We start from the raw sequence: 21,999 nt of genomic DNA on the forward strand, positions 1-21,999 counted from the left end.
AGGTAAGTAGATTAGATAGATAGATAGATAGATAGATAGATAGATAGATAGATAGATAGATAGATAGATAGATAGATAGATAGTAGACAGATTGATATTGAGAATAACTTCATCTTATAATCAGTTGTAAGCTTGTGGGGCCGATTTGAAACGAGCCCTTTTCTACCTCCTATCAAGTGGGATAGAGTCTCATGGGAATATTCTTTAGTTTAGTCCAAGTTAAGGAAATTTCAAAATCTCCATGGGGGTTCTCATTTTCCTAGTGATAACTTTTGTTTTTCTTTCAACTTAGTAAGGCTAAAAGAAGTATAGGCCTTATTAAATGCAGAATGTGAGCATTTGTTGTGCTTTCTAGAAGAAAGGCACGTAAGAACAGTCTGCCACAGATCATTTCATCTGTGACCTTTCACTCTAAGTCAGGATATAAAAATTAAACCAAGCCAAATATGTCTGCTGGGAATTCTGGGAACTGGCTTGGCTATGATTACATGCATGTGCCCAGGCAGTGCTTGGAGAAAGTGAAAGGATAGAAGATAGTTTGCATAAGACCTGACCTCTCAGCTTCCCTGTCTTTTCTTCCCTACCCCAGGCATCTCTTAGAATGATTAATTATTTATTCACTCCGTCCTTCACTGAAACCAATACGTATTGAGCTTCCATCGTGCTTCAGACTTTGCGAACAAGCTAGATCAGACCATGCCCTGGTGTAGCTTGCAATCTAGTGGAAGAATCATGAAAAAAACATGAATCGCATTAAGCACTTGTCAGATCATTCCCAAAAGTTCTGTGTGCTGTTATGTGCTTTGCATTTTAATGATGACTGCTGTTTGTTGAACACTGTGCTAAGTTTTTGTGTTGTTGTTTTTTTAGTTAAAGTTTATTGGGGTGACAATCGTTAGTAAAGTTACATAGGCTTCAGGTGTACAATTCTGTACTACGTCATCTATGTATCACATTGTGTGTTCACCACCCAGAGTCAGTTCTCCTTCCATCACCATGTATTTGATCCTTGTGCTAAGTTTTTTACATTGGCATCTGGCCTATGACTTAGTTGATGCCCAATAAGATGTGTTGAAATAATTAATCCTCATAACATAGAAACCATAGAATAAAGGTTTCAGCTCCATTTTACTGATGGAGAAGCTGAGGCCACATTGCTGTTACTAAAGCCAAAATTCCAATCAGGTCCGCAGGACTCTAGATCCAGTCGTCTGTCCGCCATGCCACAATGACTTAAAGAAAAAAGGTCTAGATTATTCAGAGGACTAAACAGTTCTCCATTACGTTCCTCTTCCCTTTGATTATGAACTGTCTAGGTCTTCAGGTCTTCAGGGCACTGTCCATTGATATTCGTATTCTCAGTTCCTCAGGTGCAGGAAGGGAGCCCCAGACACAAAAACAGTCCTCTGAGAGAATCCCGGGTACTTGACTCAGTCCCAGCCGTGATGTGGACCAGCTTTCCCAGCAACTCCAAGCAGGCAGCACAGTATTTGCCGCGTTCCCCTTCAGTCCCAGCTCTCCCCGCTGCCCGGCGGCCCGCATCCCAGTCCTCAGAATTGGCCATCTTCCCTGAGATTCTGCCTGCAAACCTTCATTCACCACACTTTCACCTCTAGTCACTGTGGCCACCTTCCAAGCCAAATACTGTGGGTTGGGTGGAAACTAAGTCGAAAAAGAAACGTTTGCCTCTGTTCTTTCCAACTGGCACCTAGGCACACCTCCCAGGTTCACAGTTTCACTGTAGCCCTTATCATTGCTTTTCTACAAAGCTCTGCGGGGGGCAGAACTGTGGAAAAACGTCTACTTCCCTGAGTGAGAGCTCCTTTTGCAATGATCTAGCGCTTTTCTTCTGGCTGCATTCTACCACATGACTTATGTTCTGCCTCCCCCACTAATTGAAATCCCGTTTTTCTTTCTTTCTTGAATTGTATGGGGAGGCAGAACTTGGATTGCATTGGTGTTCTTATCGCCAAACTTTGGCTCTTTATTTTATTCTAGATCAAGTCCTGGGGCCACATTTCTTCTGCTCACTCGGCTAGCATGTCTGATTCACCTCTAAGTAAAGGTTTCTCCTGCTCCCAAACAAGCAGAACTTCCAAGCAGCAATATTGTTTTTACTCCTAAACCAGCTTCACTGAAGAGTCCCCATTGATAAGAAAAGTAGGAAACGTTTGGGCGCCACGTGGAGTTTTCATACCTGGCCTTTTGCTTTTGTACTTCCTTTTAAGTCCTTGCCTTATAGCAGTTTGCCAAAGGGCACGATGCCCAGGCCTATGCCTGAATAGCCCTGACTTGTCCCATAACCTTACAAACACCCACCCTGGGTTCTGCTTTGTCACAAACCATTTTCTACAATGTGGTGGTTTACAGTTCAGGGCAAGGCAGATGTTTTCCAGATTGCAAACACTGCAGTTTTTAACTCACTCTGTCAGCAGCCTTCTCCCATATTTCATAGAAGACCTGTTGTAAGGCAATTTGTCTTTCAGCCATTTCTTCAAACCAAAATTGAACATTACAGTGAATTGGATGGTGGGGAGGGGGATAAGAGGAAAGAATAGAGCACTGCTTTGTATAGGTTGAAGCTTTCCGGAAGAGTTATTTTTATACTACAGAGATTTTCAAGATGTACTTTGGTCTCCAGTCTTTATACATTTTCAACAAAGTAAAGAACAATAGTTACCCAAAACTTCTAACTAAGTCGTGTTCTCGAAACGTTTTTAACCATAAAATAATTTTCTCTCAAAGGCTTTTGTATTGTGTCCAGTATATATTGAGTCTTTTACCCAGTGTGTCAGCTACTCTAGCGATCAGCTTTTGGACGCTCTCGACTCCTGAGCTAACCACCACGTCAATAGGAAGTGCTCCTTGTCATCTTAACCCTTTGGTGACAGAATTCTGGTCTAACACCACAATGATTGTTGTTATTGGCTTTGTCTCAGCCAAATATCTGGCAGGAAGCAAAAGGCACACGCAAACAGACTAAGGGGAATTTGATAAAAAGACTGTTTCGAATGGTGTTGGCAGAATTAGAGGAAGCCAGTAAGGTGCATGACCTGGGGCTAGCAGGAGTGGGAGACATTACCATCCCACGCCTGGAGAGTCAGGGGAAGAAGCAGTTACCTCACCCCGTCAAGCAGAGGTGAGGCTGAGGAGAGAGCTGTCCAGTGCATGCCCATGGCCCTTGCTAGGGGGAGGCAGGCTACCCAGCAAGGAGGAAGCCAGAGGAGCAAGCTCATCACCATACTCTCTTCTTGCCCCAGGCAGTTCCTTTTATCCTGCCAAGGACTCCCACTGGCTGAACCCAACTGAAAGCCAGAGGACAAGGATGCCCCTTCTTAAAACTGTTAGACTCGTAGAGTTCAGCCACAGCCTAGTGCCGGGTACACAGGGACTGAGACTGAATCTGGTGGGCTGACAACACTCAGCTTTAAAGCAATTGCTTTATAAGTGAGTCACAAGTTCTGCAGAACCTAAAGAAGGTATGTCAACTCAGTTTACAAAGTGAGAGAATCTTGGGAGAAACCATACAAATCATCCAGCCTCTGCTTGAACATTGCCAGAGACCTCCAGAGCTAGGAACATCTCTCCATCCCAACGTGGTTATGGGATGGCTCCGACGGCTTAACATCTGCCTTTGCATGCCAGAAACCAAAACATGTATGTGAAATCTCCCAATTAAAAAAAAAAAAAAAAGATGACCACTAATTAAAAAAAAACAAAAACGCCTAATAAGGAACAAGTCTATGTACTGGATCTAGTTTGTAACCTCTGGCGTCATTTCTCACCCAAATTTGAAGACATCTTTCATTTGATTTTCTCTTTGATCCCTTTGACTGAACCCAGGAGGCCGAATCCTCCTCCTCTGGGTGTTTCTTATTTCTTCAAAGACCTTCTTAAGAACCTAACTCGTATAGTAGAAGACACCTTTTGGTGCCTGTTAATCAGAACAGGCACAAGAGGACCGTGATGTTCTTGATCAGGACTCAGTGTTGTCACTGAAGGATATTTTGTTGCTGTAAGTGCCATATATGAAAAAAATTTGAACAGTTTTATTTTGCTGTTGCTGGGTCCAGCTGAGTCTTCAAGTCTTCACTAAAACTTATTAGTCTTTTGTTTGTTTGGTTACATCAAAAATTATTTAGTGGATTTCTTTAATCGTGGATTTTTCTAGGCAAGGTCTTTAACCTAACTGCTAATATTTATTTGTAAAATGTCAACTGTTGGTTTGGGGTCATTATTTAGCGTGTCATGTATGACCATCTAAAATTTTGTTTCTATCGTCAGTTAGGTATCCTTCCTAGATCCAGGCCATTTTCAAGTTTGAAACATGTGATCATCAAGTAGTTAATGATAATGTTGAATAGACAGGCTCCTTCAAACAAAGCCCGCTATAATTTGATGTGATTTGCTGATTAACACTATTAGGGTACAGACATATGGTCAATCACAAGTACATCTAACGATATTGTTATTTAGCCCTCCATTTTTTGTCCATAAGGATATCATGTATCGTTTTATCAAATGTTTTACTAAAGTTTAAAAGTGATTGGTCTACCATTCTAAAATAATCCTACAAAAAATGTAAGAGATTTAATTTTATAAAACCTATTGGGGTGGCTGGTTAGCTCAGTTGGTTAGAGCACGATGCTCGTAACATCAGGGTTGCCAGTTTGATCCCCACATGGGCCACTGTGAGCTGCGCCCTCCACAACTAGATTGAAACAACTGCTTGACTTGGAGCTGATGGGTCCTGGAAAAACACATTTAAAAATAAAAAATAAATTTTAAAAAAAAGTTGGGAAAAAAAAAAAAAACCTATTGAATTTTGGCACTTAAAGATTAGCCCTGTTAAAATCTGGGCAAAGGACTTAAATAGACATGTCTCCAAAGAAGATATACAAATGGCAGTGAGCATATGAAAAGATGTTCAGTATCACTAGTCATTAAAAAAGTTCAAATCAAAACCACAATGAGTTATCGCCTCTCACCCATTTGGATGGTCAGTATAAAAATAAAAAAAATAAAAAAAGCAAAGAAAGAAAATAGCAAATGTTAGTGAAGATGTGGAAGAATTAGAACTATTTTGCCCTGTTGGTGGAAGGCAAAATGGGGTAGCTGCTTTAGAAAGCAGTATGGATGTTCCTCGAAAAATTACAAATAGAATTACCATATGGTCTAGCAATCTCACTTCTAGGTAGCTAGCCAAAAGAACTGGAAGCAGAATCTCCAAGAGATAGGTATGTGTACAACCATGTTCACTGTAGCATTATTCACAATAGCTAGAGGTGGAGGCAAACCAAATGCCCACATGGATGAATGGATAAAGAAAATATGCTACATACATACATACAATGGAACATTATTCAGGCTTAAAGAAGGAAATCCTGTCACATGCAATAACATGAATAAATACAGAGGACATTATACTGAGTGAAAAAAGCCAGTCAGAAGCAGGCAAATACTGTATGATTCCACTTTTCTGAGGTATCTGAAGTAATCACATTTATAGAAACAAAGTAAAATAATGGTTTCCAGGGGCTGGAGGGAGGGTGAAACAGGGAGTTGTTCAATGAGTATAGAGATTCAATTTCACAAGATAAAAAAGTTCTGGAGATCTGTTATACAATAATGTGAATATACTTAGCACTACTGTATGCTCTAAAAAGTTAAGATGGTAAATTTTGTTACGTGTTTTTACCATAACTAAAAGTTTTTAAATTAAAAAAGAAAAGATTAGCCCAACTCTTTCCTTTTATAGAGAAAACTGAGGCCCTGAGTATTTACAGAAACTTGTAGTGAATTCATGTGGATTCTAGTTACTCAGAGTTTTCTCAAGTGTTCACAAGAGTTACTGTCTCCTAACTATTGTGTTTAAAACATTTTCTGAAGAGAAAAATTTTAATCACTGTACATGGCCTAGCAGAGTCTTATTTTAAGAATTCATTTGAGACTACATAAAGCAATAGATCATCTACTTAGTATTTCCATCATTAAGTCAAGAGAATGGATGGCTGGGCCCAGCATGACAACTGAAGGCCTAATTACCACCGTTTCTCCTTTGGCTTCTAGGCATATGCTTAAATATCACTGGTGCAGGCCCCTATCTGCTACAGACTTACTTATTTTATAGTTTCCAAATAATAAATGGTAGCAATTCCTGTTCATTTTCTATGGTTTTTAAATTTTTTTCAGACAAGATCATAATTTAACTTGTTGAATTTCCTTTGAATTCTAAAGTTCTCTAAGATTTTTTTCCCACCTTTGCAATATTTCAGATCTCAGCATTTTCTTGTTTTAAATCAAAGTAATATCTCAGATGATGTTTCATTTTATATAAATACCTCTTAAATGAGAAATCATGTATACCTTGCTTTAAGCCCAGGATAAGAAAGGAGTATTTTCTCTGTTATATTTAATTACTAATCAAAGTATGGAATATCACTGGAAAAATAAAACAGGAATGTCAGATGTGAACTGCACTACCAAATTGTTGATTTTTAAAAGGAAATTAATCATGTGATCAAGACTAAATTGTTGGTTTCAAAAATCCCAAGCATTGAGGGGCTGGCCCGGTGGCTCAGGCGGTTGGAGCTCCGTGCTCCTAACTCCTAAGGCTGCCAGCTCGATTCCCACATGGGCCAGTGGGCTCTCAACCACAAGGTTGCCGGTTCTACTCCCGCAAGGGATGGTGGGCTGCACCCCCTGCAACTAACAACGGCAACTGGACCTGGAGCTGAGCTGTGTCCTCCACAACTAAGATTGAAAGGACAATAACTTGACTTGGAAAAAAAAAAAGCCCTGGAATTACTCACTGTACCCCAATAAAGTCCTGTTTCCCTTCCCCAATAAAAAAAAAAAAAATCTTAAAAAAAAAAAATCCCAAGCATTGAACTTGATGTAACTAATATATGCATTTAACTTTTAAACAGTTATTCCAAAGTATTAAAAATCTTCACCATGCTAATATGCAGCCAATTTTCTTTCTAATGAATTGGAAATGTCCATTACCCTTTACAGTGCATCATATGAATAATGTCTATTGTTATAATGCGATTCTTTTTAGTAGTATGATCTCCACTCAATATTAGCCCTCATTGAGAAGGAATCCTGGACTCTTAAGGAGAATGATGAAAAACAATTCCATGTAGCATTTTAATTTTTATTAGGAATATAATTTTGAAAGTATGAAAGTATTGAAGGCAAACAGGCTTTCATTTCAACCCAGTTTACCACTCTCTAGCTTTGTCATATTATTTTATTCTTTCTCAGCCTCAATTTTTCTATGTGTAAAATCAAGATAACACCGAATACCAGGTTAAAATGATGAATAAAAATGCTAAGCCATTTTTGAAAAGGTTGGGCAAATGCTAGTTTTCTAATTTTTCATGAGTAACATTAGTCAGTCTCAGGAATGTTTTATATAAAGTGTTTTGAGCCAGCACTGACTCCCTTTCTGGCCAAACGGCAGAGCTGTGTGGGAAAGGATGCCTGTGATATTGTAGACTTACAATAGGCCTGAATTTGCTCTCTGTCACTTCCAACATGACCACGTATTGTTCTGCTTGATTATTTCACTTGGCAAGAAGACACCGTGCTCGTTTGCATATCCTCAGTATAATCAGAAGGAGCCAAGTTTGACTGTGTTTAAAGGATTTAGCTTCTTGAAGTTTGTTCTCCTTCAGACCTACAGGGGAATTTGTCTCAGGCCTCCCGTTTACAATCAAAGGCATTCCGTGAATAATCTGATACAGAATGAGTACAGAATAGACTCCTTTGTTTGCCAGACAGGTGAGAGTCCTACTTTCTCTTGTTGCTAAAAATCTGGGCCAGAAAAATGACTAGTGTTACATTAGTACGAAATTAACCTCATTCTTTTTGTAATCGTTACCCTCGTAATGATTTCACTGAAAATCCAAGAATAACAAGAGGGATTTCCCTGCTTAGGGTACCGAGAAATTCTAAAGTGTTTTATAATGTTAATAATAATCATTGTTCCCAACAACTAACTATATGACAGTTTTCAATTTTCCGAGGTTCTTTCATGAACATTATCTCCCACATGAACCAAATAAGACTGGTAGAGCAAGTATTCTTATTCCCCTTGAATAAATCAGGAGATGGAGGTCACAGAGGTTGTTTCTCGCTTAAGGTTATTTAGAATTCTCAGCCCAAAGCTTTTATCCTGAATCCTTTCGTCCTCTAAAGGTAAGGGGTAAACATTGTGAGATGTAACAGGTACCAGAACAAATACTTTCCATGTTACTTCATTTATTGTTTACAGCAATTCTATGAAATAGGTATTACCATTCATTCCCATTTTACAGATGAGTTTGCTTAGAGAAGCTAAGTATCTACTGAAGGTTACATAGATAATGACAAAAGCAATCTTCAGAGGTTTCTGACTCTAAATTTGCACTTCCTTTATTGTGCTACATTGTCACTACCGTCTCTAGCAAAGCTTCAGGGTTATTCCCCATATTTCAGACTTCCTTCATCCTTCCTACTTCTGTGAAACAAAAGAAATCCTACCATGAGAAAATAGGTGCAAAACAACAGCCATTCTCAAATTATTGGCAGTGTAGTGTAGTAGCTAGAGCAGGAGGTGTGAAGCAAGACCAACGCGGTGGAATCCCAGCTTTTGAATTCCTAGCTGCATGTGCTTGGGCAAGTTACTTAACCACTCTGTCCTTCAGCTTCCTCACCTATGAAAATGGAGATAAAGGATGGCACCTACCTCAGGGGTCTCGTTATGAGGATAAAATGAATGAGTTAATGGAAAGTGCTTAGAACAGTGCCTGGCCTATATCAGTAATAATAGCTAGCATGATTTTGTGGCAGTAGAAAATACTCACTAAATATTAAAACTTATTTTTATTATACTCAATCAGCAGATTTTACCGCTCCCCAAGTCCCTCTGAGGTTAACCCATATAACACTGTCCCAACATCCAGGTTTGGGTACCCCTTCCGAACTTCTTGTGTTGAGGGGGAAAGGTAGTATGATTAATTACTGCTCTATCTCATTGAACAATAGGTTCCCAAAGTGTGTACAAGTAAAAACAGTGTGTAGTATATTCCCATTTACATGTACTAGGGAAGCTCACTATTTGAAGGGACACTTTGGGTCTCTTCACCATTCATACATATAATATTTCCAACAACATATTGTAATTATGTTTTCTGTGTTTTCCTAACCAGACCATGGGCAAAGGACATGTCGTATTTAATTTTATATTCCCAGTACCTAGAATAGTGCAGGGCAGTAGTAGGTTTTGTTTATTGGATTTTCTTAAAGCAAGATAGCTGATGAGGTTACTGGTGACCAGGGTATGATTATGTAATCTCTCTAATTACTGTCCCATAATTCTTGTTTGTTTTACCCGTCAGATAATTCATTAGTGATAATATATGCCCAAAGTATTTAGCTTTAAAGGTCAGACTCAAACGGATAAAAAGAAAAGTATGCCTCATGTCCTTCTGTATGTATTATATTTCTTTCCTAGCAATGGTAGGTACAGTGGATGTATACGATTTCAAAAAATACACTTCAAAGTGTTAGCACTCATAATTATTGGGTTCATATGAAACCATTTAAGAAGAATTCTTGGGTTTCAAACAAGTATCAAGTTATACAGCGATGCTGTACTGGAGGGAATTATAGACACCATCCAAAACAGATACTTGACTTTTGTGAATGAGAAAAAGAGAGGCCCAGGGAGGTGACTGTTTTGTTCCAGGTCACACAGGTCATCAGAGACTGAGCTGGCCCAGACTTCAGGTCCCCCATAGTCTCAGGCCAGTGGGCTGGTGGACACTGAGGCCAAGATTCTTTAGTGATGTGGATGCTGGAAGATGCAGGACTGGCCCTGTACGTCCAAACAAGCCAAGACAATGGCATGATTTCTGGAATACCGTGTCGTGGTGACTGATCTGGGCTGGCGGCCAATGGGAGAAGAGCCCTGTGGTCTACATTAATGCTCTTGGATGTATACAGTCCATTCACTTGGCGTTAAATGTTGAAGGTGTTAGAGAAATGCAGGTCTGCCGCTAGAGAGAGGCAACATCAGAGCGGGACCCACATGGAGGCGAAGTCCTTATAATTTCCCTCTGCAATTTTTAAACGTTTGAACTTTCAACTTTTAAACTTCAATAAATTATGTTGAAGGTTTGATAGAAACAAATTGTAATAAGCAACGGTTCTTTTCTTTTTTCTCACAGTGGATTTGTGTGTATAAAAGAATAGGAGGTCATTTAAAACTATGCAATGTAATATTATACATGTTATGTGAACTTTCGTTCTTTTTTATGTCTGCACCCAGATTCGAAGGACTCCAAGGAGAAGAATAAAATGGAAATCCTGTACATACTGGTGCCAAGTGTTGCTATTCCTCTGGCCATTGCTTTGCTCTTCTTCTTCATTTGTGTGTGCCGCAATAATCAGAAGTCATCGTCACCGCCTGTCCAGAGGCAGCCGAAACACGTCAGAGGTCAAAATGTGGAGATGTCAATGCTGAATGCGTATAAACCCAAGGTAAAATTAGCAGTGCAGAGCTGCATTGATTCCACAGGCCTTAGGTTAAAGCAGACCTATAACCCTCCCCAGCTTAGAAATCAAATGAAACGAAGTTGACAAGTGCTAAAGTTTGTTTTCAGATAACCACGTCTCTCTAACTTTGTCCAAGACAGCTCGAACATGTACTTTCATCAGTGTTCTCTTCTGTGTTGGGCCAGCCATCTCACTGCCTTACGATAGAGCTTGGCCTGGCAGGAATCTTTAAGCCGTCATCTCTTCCAGCCCCTCAGGACTTAGAATGGGAGCTGTTTTACAAAATTTCCAAGAAGGAAATTCCATACTCTTCTAGTCAGACTGAGAGATGAACAGAGAGAAAGAGAGACCCAACATTATTTATGAACTTCACTGTCAAAAAAAACCCCATTTTTACTTCAGAATGTGCATGTACTTATAACTACTATACTGTCCACTTAACAATGGAAAATGTTACGTGATGTGCTTTTTACCGCAACAAACAATATCCTTTCTTAGACCTAACCTATATCCCTTTCTCTTTGGTGTAAGGGTATTTTAAGAGGAAATGTTGCCCTTCCTAAAATCTTTGAACGCTGTTTTATGAGAGCCCGCCTTAGCCTTCTCCTCTCTGTGCTAAATCAACCCACTTCCTTTCAGGTTTTCCTCCACATCTTTCAACATTTGGGTTGCCCGAGGTCCTGGCAAGGAACCCAGGGTCACTGGCCCTTACCTTAAATGGAGCACACGCACCACATCCTGGAGCTGAAAGACAACAGAGTCTTTCTCTCTGGACACCCAGCGCCTTAATCCCAGGCTTCAGCAGCAAAGAGGTTTCATTTAAATAATCGAGGATTCTGCATCCAAAAGCCTGCCTTTTCTTATTCCAACTCCAAAGGAACATCCATTCATTCATTCAACCAATATTTGTCTTCTTTGTGGGTTAGCGACCATGTTATCCTTTTGACCCTCGTAAAGAGGAGATGTACCACTTTTAACAAAATTTTAGGAAAAAATGTCATCACACTCACATTAACTAATCCTTTTACCAATAAACAGAGTAGCATAATTGGGACTGATACATAGCCCTTATTTGATTTTATTTTGCTTTGCAATTTGATTTTTTTAAAATTAAAAGAGTCTTAAAATAGTTTTCTATGGTAAAGTCATATTTGTCGGTCAGGTTTTGGGTTTCCTAAATGCTAGAAATTCATTTTAAGTATTCTGTCCCAAGCAAAACCAATGTTTTCTTAAGTGTGAATTTTTACCATAAAAAACCCACAGACCCTGGAAGTCAGAGTTCACCAAGTGGCTTGGGGGGACAAGTGGAGGTGGAGGTGCAACTCTTTTTGACATCCGAGCTGCCAGCTAGCTGACTTACATATGTACATATACATGTTATGTAATATTACACTTAATCCTTACAAAGGTAGAAGAAGAAAATAGAGAAATTAATATTATTGCCCACTCGTGAAGTAACACCTAGGTGACCTTTTACATAGTCCATCACTTTAAACTTCAAGTGAAATAGTCTTCGTTCTATGAGAATCTTTTCCTGTCATCTCTGTTACTAAATGTTAAGAAGCCTTAGAAACACCAGGACTCTGAGTGGGAGAGCGATCCAGATTAGCTTGGTGACAGCAGTCACTGCAGCAGCCGTTGTCCTGGAAAGGTGGGCTTTTCGTTGCTGTGGCAGGCGTCAGGGGAGGAGTCATTTCTATTTGGGAAATCCATCAATTGTGTGGGTCCGCCTCCAGCTGCAACTGAATTTCATTGTTAGTGGAGGTTTGCAGTACAATACATGATTACCAACAGGCACGATGTTTGGGATTTACACAGTCTTTCAAATAAAGACCTCAGAGAGCTTTGTGGCATAAATGGAGAAAGCTAATCTATGTTGATTGATAGAAATTGTCAAGAACTACACCAGGAGCCTTTACATTCATTATCTCACTTAATCCTCACACCTATTGTATAAAGTAGGTATTATAATGATTCTTGTACAACCAGGGTAACTAAGACGCAAACTGATGAAGTAACTTGCCCAAGGTCCAAGAGCTAGTAGTTGGAAGAGATAAACTGTGAATAGAGGACTTTTAACTCTAGATAAAGCCCTTGTACTTCAGCCTGGCCCCATGATAACTTTTTCACAGAACAAATCCTGCTGAGAAGGGGGAGTAGGAAGCCAGGCATACAACTAAATATGATTCCACTTGGTCAGTTTGGGGTGGACACTAACCACTGGCATCACCCTCGCTTGTGACAAATCCCCAAGAGGCCTTTAGGACAGTTGCAAGCCTCAATGGTGGTACCTCAGTCCTCCTGGGGAGATAGGAAATTTGTCCAGAGCCTTCATGGTCACAGAGATGAAGGTAAAATATATTGGGATACGTTTTCTCAAAGACTTGGTGAAGTATATATTACTTTTATCATTTCTGATGTGTGCCTTGCTAAATCTCCCAGTGTCACAATTTTCCCAACACACGTTTTAGAATTCAGCCTTAATCAGCTCACGAGCAATTCCAAACCAGACTGGAAGTACGAATGGCTTAAGCAGATTTGACTGGGTTGAGGGGAGGAAGGAAACAGCAAAAACAAATGCAAACTTTTTTTTTCTTTCTTTCTTACTCTCCTAAGAGATTTGGCTCCAAAATTGAGTTATTCAGTTGTTTGTTTTGGTTCTTACCAAGTGCCTTTCCTGGAAAAAGCACAAAGGACTTTGTAGACCTTAAAGAAAATTCTTAAATATAAACAGTCAATCTCTAAAATTGCTTTGGAAGGTCACTGACACATAAATACTAAATGTACCTATAAAATCTAAAAGGAAGGGACACACATAAGAATGAAAGAGAAAAACACTCCTGAAAACAAACACCCTACCAGAGTAAAATCAAAAGGATATTTGGAGGCTGAGATAAAAGAGGAGTGAAGGATAGAAGCTGGTCTGCCCTGGTCTGATTCTTATTTTTCCTCGGCCAATTCAAAAGTCACAGACTCCAGGATTCTTATTTATCCAAACGCATATGCCCTTCAGGGTTTAAACTCTTTCCATCTCTCTCCACTTGCTGAGCTGCTAAAATCTCCCTGAGTGTTTGGATTAAGAAGAGGCTCCTCAGGGAGATTAGAAATCCATACCCTTCAGAGGGGACAATAGGCTGCCACAGACAGACTGGCTAAGGGACCTGGCGTGAGTCCCCAGAGAGGGGAATGGTACAGTTGGAAGTTAAAACTTTTCATGACACATGCATTTCCTTCTGATCTGCTGGGAAAGGAAGGCTGTGGACCACAGAGGCATCTTTATTCTGAGCCTTGATGGGCCAAGAAATGGAGGGATATTCCTCCTGACTCTACGTCTAACTGCCCGGTGGTCCTGAGAAACCAGAATCTCAACCTCTGAGTCTCAATTGTCTCAGCTGTTCAGAGTAGTCTGTGTTCGTGTAAAGTACTGTTTATTGTCCTTTTATGCTGTTCAGCAAGAGATTTCAAGCCATTCGGTTGGATTAGATAATCTGTCTTTTCCATTTTTAAAATCCCCTAATGAGTACTCTCGAGATACATGAACTAAGTAGGATTTTTCTGTATTGCATTACGAGTTTTACAATCTGAGTAGGTGCTTTTTAAAAGTAGTGTAGAAAATGAACCTTCTCTGAGAAGGCCTGGAAACCCTAACTTCCCTTCTCCTGGATTCTTTTCTCTCCCTGCACTCTCACAACTGTCCCATGTCTGAAAACCCGAGCAATCTTTAATGACGTTTCAGGACGGAAGAAAAACTGTGTAATGTGGTCCTCCAGGAGTGACAAAGGAGACAGAGCTTCTTCCAGCACAGGGTGGGCCCTGTTTTGTCCTTCCCTTTGTGACTCATCTACATGGGATTTAGGTACACGGAGAGGTTACGGGGTGCAGGGGTTTGAGAATAAGGGACAAGGAAGTGGTGGGGGGTTGAGGGAGGGCTACAGCGAAGCCTGAATAGGTCCATGGGTCAAACTCCTACAGCTCCTGGCTCATTCATATAAGGAATATTTGGGGAAAAGCAGGAATTTTCCTAGCTTTCTGAAGCTGGTGGCTATAGTTTATCTCTCAACGTACCCTTATCTCTTGCCAGCTTCTCGGTTTCTTTACTTCCAGACAATGTATCTCTCTGTTTTCTTTCCAGCCAGTGTAACTGCTAACTGTACTGACATTTGATTATATTCTCTGGGCCTGTCCCTTTTGCTAGCAACATGTTTCCATGCAAAAAGCCTATCCCTTTGAAGCCTCTGTCCTTACTCAGTTTTACCACACTTGGTACTAAAATGTCCTCAGTAACTTTTCCACTTGCTCCTTGAAGCCTTGTCTCCCCCAGGCTTCTGAGCTCATCATTCTATTGACACGGACCTCCCTGGAATCACCAGTGATGTAATTTAATCCAGTAACATTTTCCAAGTCTTCATCCCTTTTAATTTCTCTGGAGCACTTGATATTCCTATCCACCATCTTGAAATACTTTTTCTCTTGGCTGTCCTCCTATCTCCTCCTGTTTCCTTCCCTAGCTCTTCTTCCCTTAATTCCCTAAATTGGAGCATCCTCTAATGTTTGCCAGTCCTCTTTTTCTCTTTCTCTCTCATGCTGATTTCATCCTCTGGCATCACTTGAGCTCCCATTTACTATAATGGGAAAAATTCTTTTTCCCAGCACTCAAGAGCCTGTACTCTCAGGGTCATACTAACCTTTCCAGCCACATTTTTTCTTACTCTCTCTGTGGGAGGTAGTATGATATGTGCAAAGAGCAAAGATGTAAAGGCAGAGAGATATGATTACAAATATTGGCTCCATTATGTACTGGCCATGAGGTCTTAAGCAAGGTCTTGAACCTTTGTTTTCTCACCTATAAAACAAGGATAAAAATAGTACTTAAAAGAGATATTTTTAGTTCTTTATTGAGGTATACTTGACATACAATACTGTATTAGTCTCAGGTATACAACATAATGATTCAGCATTTGTTTATACTGTGAAATGTTCACCACAGTAAGTCTAGTTAATATCCATCGCCATACATAGTTACAGAATTTTATTTTCTTGTGATGACAACTATTAAGATTTATTCCGTTCACAACTATCCACTCTACAATATGGTATTGTTAATTATAGCCACTGTGCTGTACGTTAGAACCCCCCCCCCAGACTTATTTATTTTATAATTGGAAGTTTGTACTTTTTGACTCCCATCACCCATTTCACCCACTTCCCACCTCTCTACCACTACCTCTGGCAACCACCAGTCTGTTCTAAAAGAGATATTTTTAGCACTTTGATGTAGTGTAGCGGGCACCTCACAGGTACTCAACAGCTAAAAGTTACAATTATTTTTGTTATGATGATGATATGCGTAACCACAAACCTTTTAATCAACTACCAAATGCTGTGCACAGGATACTAGGTTGAGGGGGAAGCTGTACGATCTGGCAGCCCACAGCATTAACTGGGTGAAGACAGAGGCAAGGGAATCACAGCCAAGATTGCAAAGGTAGCTTTTTGGGCAGCTCTGGTATTCCTGTGCCCATCCCGTTAACGTAAAGTCACTGCTCCACACCCTGGACAAATCTGTGAGGATGGAGATAGTCCACTCGTGAGGGCTGAGAGGCTGGCTGTCCATTACAGAGCTTCAGCTTAGCTTAAACCTATGTCTGTAGAAACTTTACTTCTAGGGAGAATGAATATTATAAATGGATGTATCATAAGTGAGTATTATGAATGAGCTAAAGTACTTCACATGCATTATCTCAACTGATTTTTTATAATACCCTTATGAAATAGGTACTAATTTGAGCCTCATTTTGGGGTTGACAGAATTGAGTCTTGTGATTAAGAGTTTCCCGAAAGTCACACAGCTAGTACATTGCAGAGTTAAAGCTCGAACCCGGGTGTGCCCAGGTCCAGAGCTCCAGCGCTTCCCCATGTCACTCTACTGCCTTTATTTTCAGGCTAAAACACACAGACTCAAGTTATGAGCGCTTAGTGGCTCAAGCTGACGTTAAAATTACTGGCATCTGTTCTGCCTGTTTCCAGGCAGAGGAGAACCTCTCCCATTGACATTATAAAGTAATTCCACTACAGAATCAACCCTGATCACCACCAAACATTCAAATTAACTATCAGAAAGTTACGCTACAGAGAAAAGAAGTGTTTCTGATGTTAAATCACTTCCAGAGAAGTGCTGCTGAGGTCTGAGCAAATGTGGCAAAATATTGGTTGAAACTCCCTCTAGAATTTGATTGCATAAGCCAAAAGGCACTTAGTGCGGCTGCAGTCTTTGAAAATATCCATAACCTCCTAAAATAAAATGGTTGTGGCCTTTAAGCTTTTAAAATGTAATCATTTCCATTTATGAGTGGAGTCAATTGTTTCACAATTCTAACACTGTTTACCTAAGAGCCAGTAAAATGCGCAAGAAGGGAAAATAGGCTTTGGAGTCAAACAGATTCCTCTTAACAGCCAAGTCCAGATATTTAAAAAAAAAAAAAAAAATCTCAATTTCATGTACTAGTATCTAGGGCTCTTGTGCCCAACTCAGGCAAAGGCTGCTGTGGAAAAGTTTGGTTCACTTAGCCCAGTCAACTAATGGGACAACAGAGGATCAACCAGAATAAGGTCTAGAATAGATCATCAGGGACCAGAGAGCAATTACACCTTGACATTCCACTGCTACACCAGTGGGCCTCATGCTTTTAAAATTGTGGAACCCTTTCAGGATTGAATGAAAACTGCCACTTCTTCCCAGAAAAATGTTCCTCCCTGGAGTCAGACATAGTTGGATTTGAATCTTGGCATCATCATTTAATAGCTGTCCTTCTTTAGGCAAGCGACTTAACTATCAAATGCCTTGATCTCTTGATCCATAAAATAGGGAAATCATAGTATGACTCTCACAGGATTGTGATGAGGATTAAAGGAATTGATGCATTAAGCACTTAGAGAGCAGACAAGGGAATATAGCGTAGTCATTCAGAAGAGACTGGAGTCTGAATTTAAAATCCATTAACTGTGGGATCACTGAACTGCTCCAATCCTCAGGTTCTCTATCTGTAAAATGGGATACTAGTCATTAATGACCAATTTCACAGGGCTATTGCGAGAACGAAAGGAGTTGATGTATATAAAGAACTTATAGCCTAACACATAAACACTCAAAAAAAATGTGTAGCCATTATGATGATCTCAGTCTCTGGCACATGGCACGTATTCAGTACATGCTATCTATTATTAAGCTCGTGACAATCATCTTGGATAGGAACTACGCCCTCTCTTTTCATGGTTCTTGCATGGCTCCTCATATGCTATTCTGTATGTATGTAGTATATATGGTATCAGTTGACGGATGCAACCAGCTCTTAAACTATATCCCACACAATTGGCTGCACATGAAAATAGAATAAACTGAGTAACATGGCCCAAGCCCTATAGAGTGGCTTTTATTTCAAAACCTTGACTCTTGCTAAGACAGTAGCCATGCAGAATATAAACCCAATAAATAGCAATCAGTGGATCTTACATTTTTCTCTAGCTGGACTTTCCTAAGCATCTTCTGAAGCAGAGTGTTGATTTCTCTGTGTTGTGTAAGTCAAAATTGCTCAACCAGGTTCTTCAGACACACTGTGATCATTCATTATGCAAGAGGCAGGGACCCAGATCACTAAGCAATTGTCTGATCCACAAAGCCATATCCATGTATCCCAGTGGTTCTCAAAGTGAAGCCTCCATTCTAGGATCACCCTCATCACCTGGGAACTGGTCAGAAATGCAGACTCTCGGGCCTACAGAAGCAGAAACTCGGGGAGTTTCTAGCACTGTGTGTTTCAACCAGCCCCCTGGGGGGTTCCAATACCTGCTGTGAAGTAGAACATGCTAGTCAATACTTGAGATTCAGAGACCAAGTCAGTCCCCAAGGAATATCAATCTCAGGGAAAACTGTGCTTCCAAAGAGAAAAAGGACCTTGTAATGTCTTTCTATTACCCAAAGTACCCCTCCAATTTCAGTAGGGCCCGGATCTGCTTCATTATTCCTCTGATATGGTTGAGGACAAATGCCGCTGTCTGGAACCTGCTCTTCTCCTACAGACACTTAAGTCCAGCTAGAGTCGGCAAGTGGATAGCAAAAGAGATTTGTAAAAGGGCAGCATTCTTAGGGCATTCAGGAAAGGAACCAGTTACAGGGGCTGCAAGAACTCCAGGGGGAGGTTTGGGTCAACTGTGTGAATATGAACGTCAGTTCTTTTTCACCACCTGCTGTTGGAGCCCGGCCCTGGCTCTGGTTCCGTCCACTCACGTAGCTCTGCTTTTTAATTGTGTGTCTACTTCAAACTGGACTCAAACGTAGAGCCTTCCTCCCCTGCTCAGGTTACAGGCCAGAAGTCACAGAGGGGACCCATGCTGCCCACAAATGTTGATGGCCATCACAAAACCCTCACCTCATTTCCTACGGTAATCACTTATGTAAAGTAAGCAGGAAATGGAAGGTTAGTTGTAAGTTGTGTCACGCAGAGATGTCATTTCAAATTATTATCACCTAAGGAGTAACTTCCCAAAGGTAGAAAGAGATAAGTCACTGAGTCTGTCCTCCTTATCCATCTGCCACCTACATAATTAGAATTAAAAAAAAAAAAAAATCCTACCCATGATTCATTGCTTTCCCATCTAACAGTAATATATCTAAAAGGGTCACATGTCCCCACTTAGTATTCATCACTTGGGTGAAAGAAGCTGCCAACATCAGCCTGGCCTCTCTATCAGCAGTTTAGACAGTACTCTAATACTCACATTTGACTCACATCTAAATCACTAATGTCTAAAATGTTCTCGTTACAGTTGCTCTTCAAAAATGTCTAAGGGAAGAAGCACAATCGGATTTTAGAATAATGTATCAACTTCTACATCAACTTTGATTTTTTTCTCCCCCACCCACATTATATAATTTTTAAAACTGCACTGAGGCAGATGTGTGTTTACTTTGAGAAGTAAAAATGTTAACATTTAAACTGAAAGCCTGTTTCAGTTTTAAGGTACTTAATTGCCTTACAGCATATAATAAACCGAGCCCATCTTGTCATTCAACTAATGGAGGGAGTGATAAAGAGATAGGAGCCCAGGGTCCTATTCATTCCAGTTTTCCTTTGTACTGGGTTTACTTTGGCACCATGCCTCATGTGTATTTTACACTTCTTTACATTTTGTACATCCCTGTATGACAAATACTTGTCAAACAAAAACTAAACAGATTTATAACCCCTTAACTTGAAATGAGCCAAAATTGAACTGCCAAAACTTTATGACTTCATTTTCTTTCATAGTTTTCCACTACATTGGTTCAAACAGACAAACCCCACTTGAGGTCAAGCAGAGGTCATTTCACTTTCATTACTAAAATATAATTTACAATATGCCAGACCTAAACAAGTTTAGCCTAAAGGGTTTGTATAATGTAAACCATCTGTTCCTCAACAATACAGCTAATTTCCTGCCGTCACCGTACAGTCTACTGACTGCTTCTTTAAGGGTTTTTATGATTTTTTTAACTAGTTCAGGATTTATGTAAAATTTGAAAATGAGTCTGTAGTTAAGACTTATTTGTATCAAGTAACTTGAGCATTTTAAAAATGCAAATCACTGTGTAAATTGTTCCCTGGAAACCAAGCTCTGAGCATTTTTTTTTTCTGGGTATTTCTATGCCGGCTGCTGCACAGGTGTTCGAAGGAAAGATTTTGTGAAATCTGCCGTTGTAGTGGCTTTCCGTGCTTCTTTCCAAAGCACATCCCCCAATTTGGTTATGACTAGCTCTGGTAAACGCCTCCTTCTTCCTCCTATAGCCTGGAGAAGAGGTGAGACTCTGTGCCATGTGGCCCACCAGGTATGGGTGAGCTATGACAAGATGCACTTTGGGTGGAAATGTACTCTTTCATGCATCTGAACAGGGAAAAAGAACAATTATAACTCCACCGAGTGACCACATGCTGAAGGCTGACTTCACAGCCCTGCAAGGTGTGAGGCCCCAGGCTGAGCCTTCAGAAACATTCCACGTCAAACTGGGCTCACCAGCCAGCAGGCTTCTCTGGTTTCAAACAGAATGGTGTGGCCCAAAGCAGTAGGCCTTGCACTTTTGGCTCTCCCGAAAATTCTTGATACTTTTTTAAGCCTCTTCCTCCAGCTGTAAAATGGCAAGAGTAAGAGTTCTGCTTCTCAAGACAAATACAAGAGAATTCATGTGCTTACCTCAATGTAGGGGAATGCTGCTAGCCTTCTGGGCCCTGAAGCCCCAGGGGCCCTGTGTCAGGCTGGTGCCAACATCCTGTCCACTCCCTCTTCTCTTCCAGTCCTCAGAACTTTGGCCTGCTTCCTTCCTTTCCCCCTGTGCTGCCATCCACTCTTCCACGTGGGTTCTTGTCTCTCGCCTCCCTCCACACCTCCCAGAATCCTAGAGGAGCAGGCCATGGGCCACTCAAATTCTCATCCACCTTCAGCCTCCAAAACAAGGTGTCTGGCTTGTGGTGTTTTTTTTTTTGAAAGAATTACACAAAACAAAACAAAAACTACTACAGGAAAATGGAGAAAGATTACCAGGCGGAAACATAGCCTATTTAAAACAAACAAACAAAAAAACACATACCGGGTAAAGGGAATTATAAAACACTCTAGAACTATGTCAGGCTATAAATGGATCTAAATCGTTGGCATTTACTTCACTTCCTAGATTACTTCCCTAATAAAGAAAGTAAAATTGATGTAAAGAGCACTTAATAGGTGGAACTTGCTTTCATACATTGTCGCATCTAATCTTTACTGTAACTATGGAAGCTAGATATTATTATTTCATAGCTATGGAAATAGAGGTTAGGAAAGTTAGGAAATTCACCCAAGGTCAGCCAGCTAATAATATATAGGACCTACCCTACAGGGTTGTTGTATTAAATGCGTTAATATTTGTTAAGTGCTTAGAACAATGTCTGGCATGTAGTACCGTGCTATGTAAATATTAACTATTAATAGAAAGCAACAAGGTCCAAGATTCAAATTCAGATTTGTATGAGTCCAACGTTATAATACATAGTTTGTGATTGCAGAAGAAATTTCCTGATTCAATCAAAGGGAAAGATTGGGCTCATGCTTTTAAATTATTTACTTTTTTTCAGTTGGTAATATATTGGTCTGGTTCACAACTTTAAAAGGATAAAAAAGCATGAGGTGAAAAATCTTCCACCTCTGTCCCCTTCCTCCTAGTTCTCACCCCAATAGCCACTGCCATTTCCTGAGCATTCTTTCAGAGCTTTTTTATGCATATGCAAAAAAATATGACTGCTCATTCTTTGTCTCTTCCTCTTTCACAGAAAGCAGCATACAGCATTAACTGTTCTCTTGCTTGCTTGCTTGCTTGCTTGCTTTATTTATTTATTTATTTATTTATTTATTTATTTATTTAAAGAAGGGATACAGATCTTACCTGCT

General features: G+C 40.2%; 1 protein-coding gene across 2 annotated transcripts in view; it reads left to right on the forward strand.

Moving 5' to 3' along the window:
• The window catches only part of ROR1 (ROR family WNT receptor 1), a 368,857-nt gene that overhangs the window by 340,450 nt on the left and 6,408 nt on the right, over window positions 1-21,999 (forward strand). For both annotated transcript variants that reach the window (XM_019731569.3, XM_019731578.3), the window contains one exon: window positions 10,319-10,530. In XM_019731569.3, the coding sequence (XP_019587128.1) occupies window positions 10,319-10,530 (212 nt within the window). The remainder of the gene's footprint in view (window positions 1-10,318; window positions 10,531-21,999) is intronic.

The sequence above is a fragment of the Rhinolophus sinicus genome, chromosome 14 (assembly GCF_057876585.1).
Source record: "Rhinolophus sinicus isolate RSI-liver-muscle chromosome 14, RSI-T2T, whole genome shotgun sequence".
In the NCBI taxonomy this organism is placed as follows: Eukaryota; Metazoa; Chordata; class Mammalia; order Chiroptera; family Rhinolophidae; genus Rhinolophus; species Rhinolophus sinicus.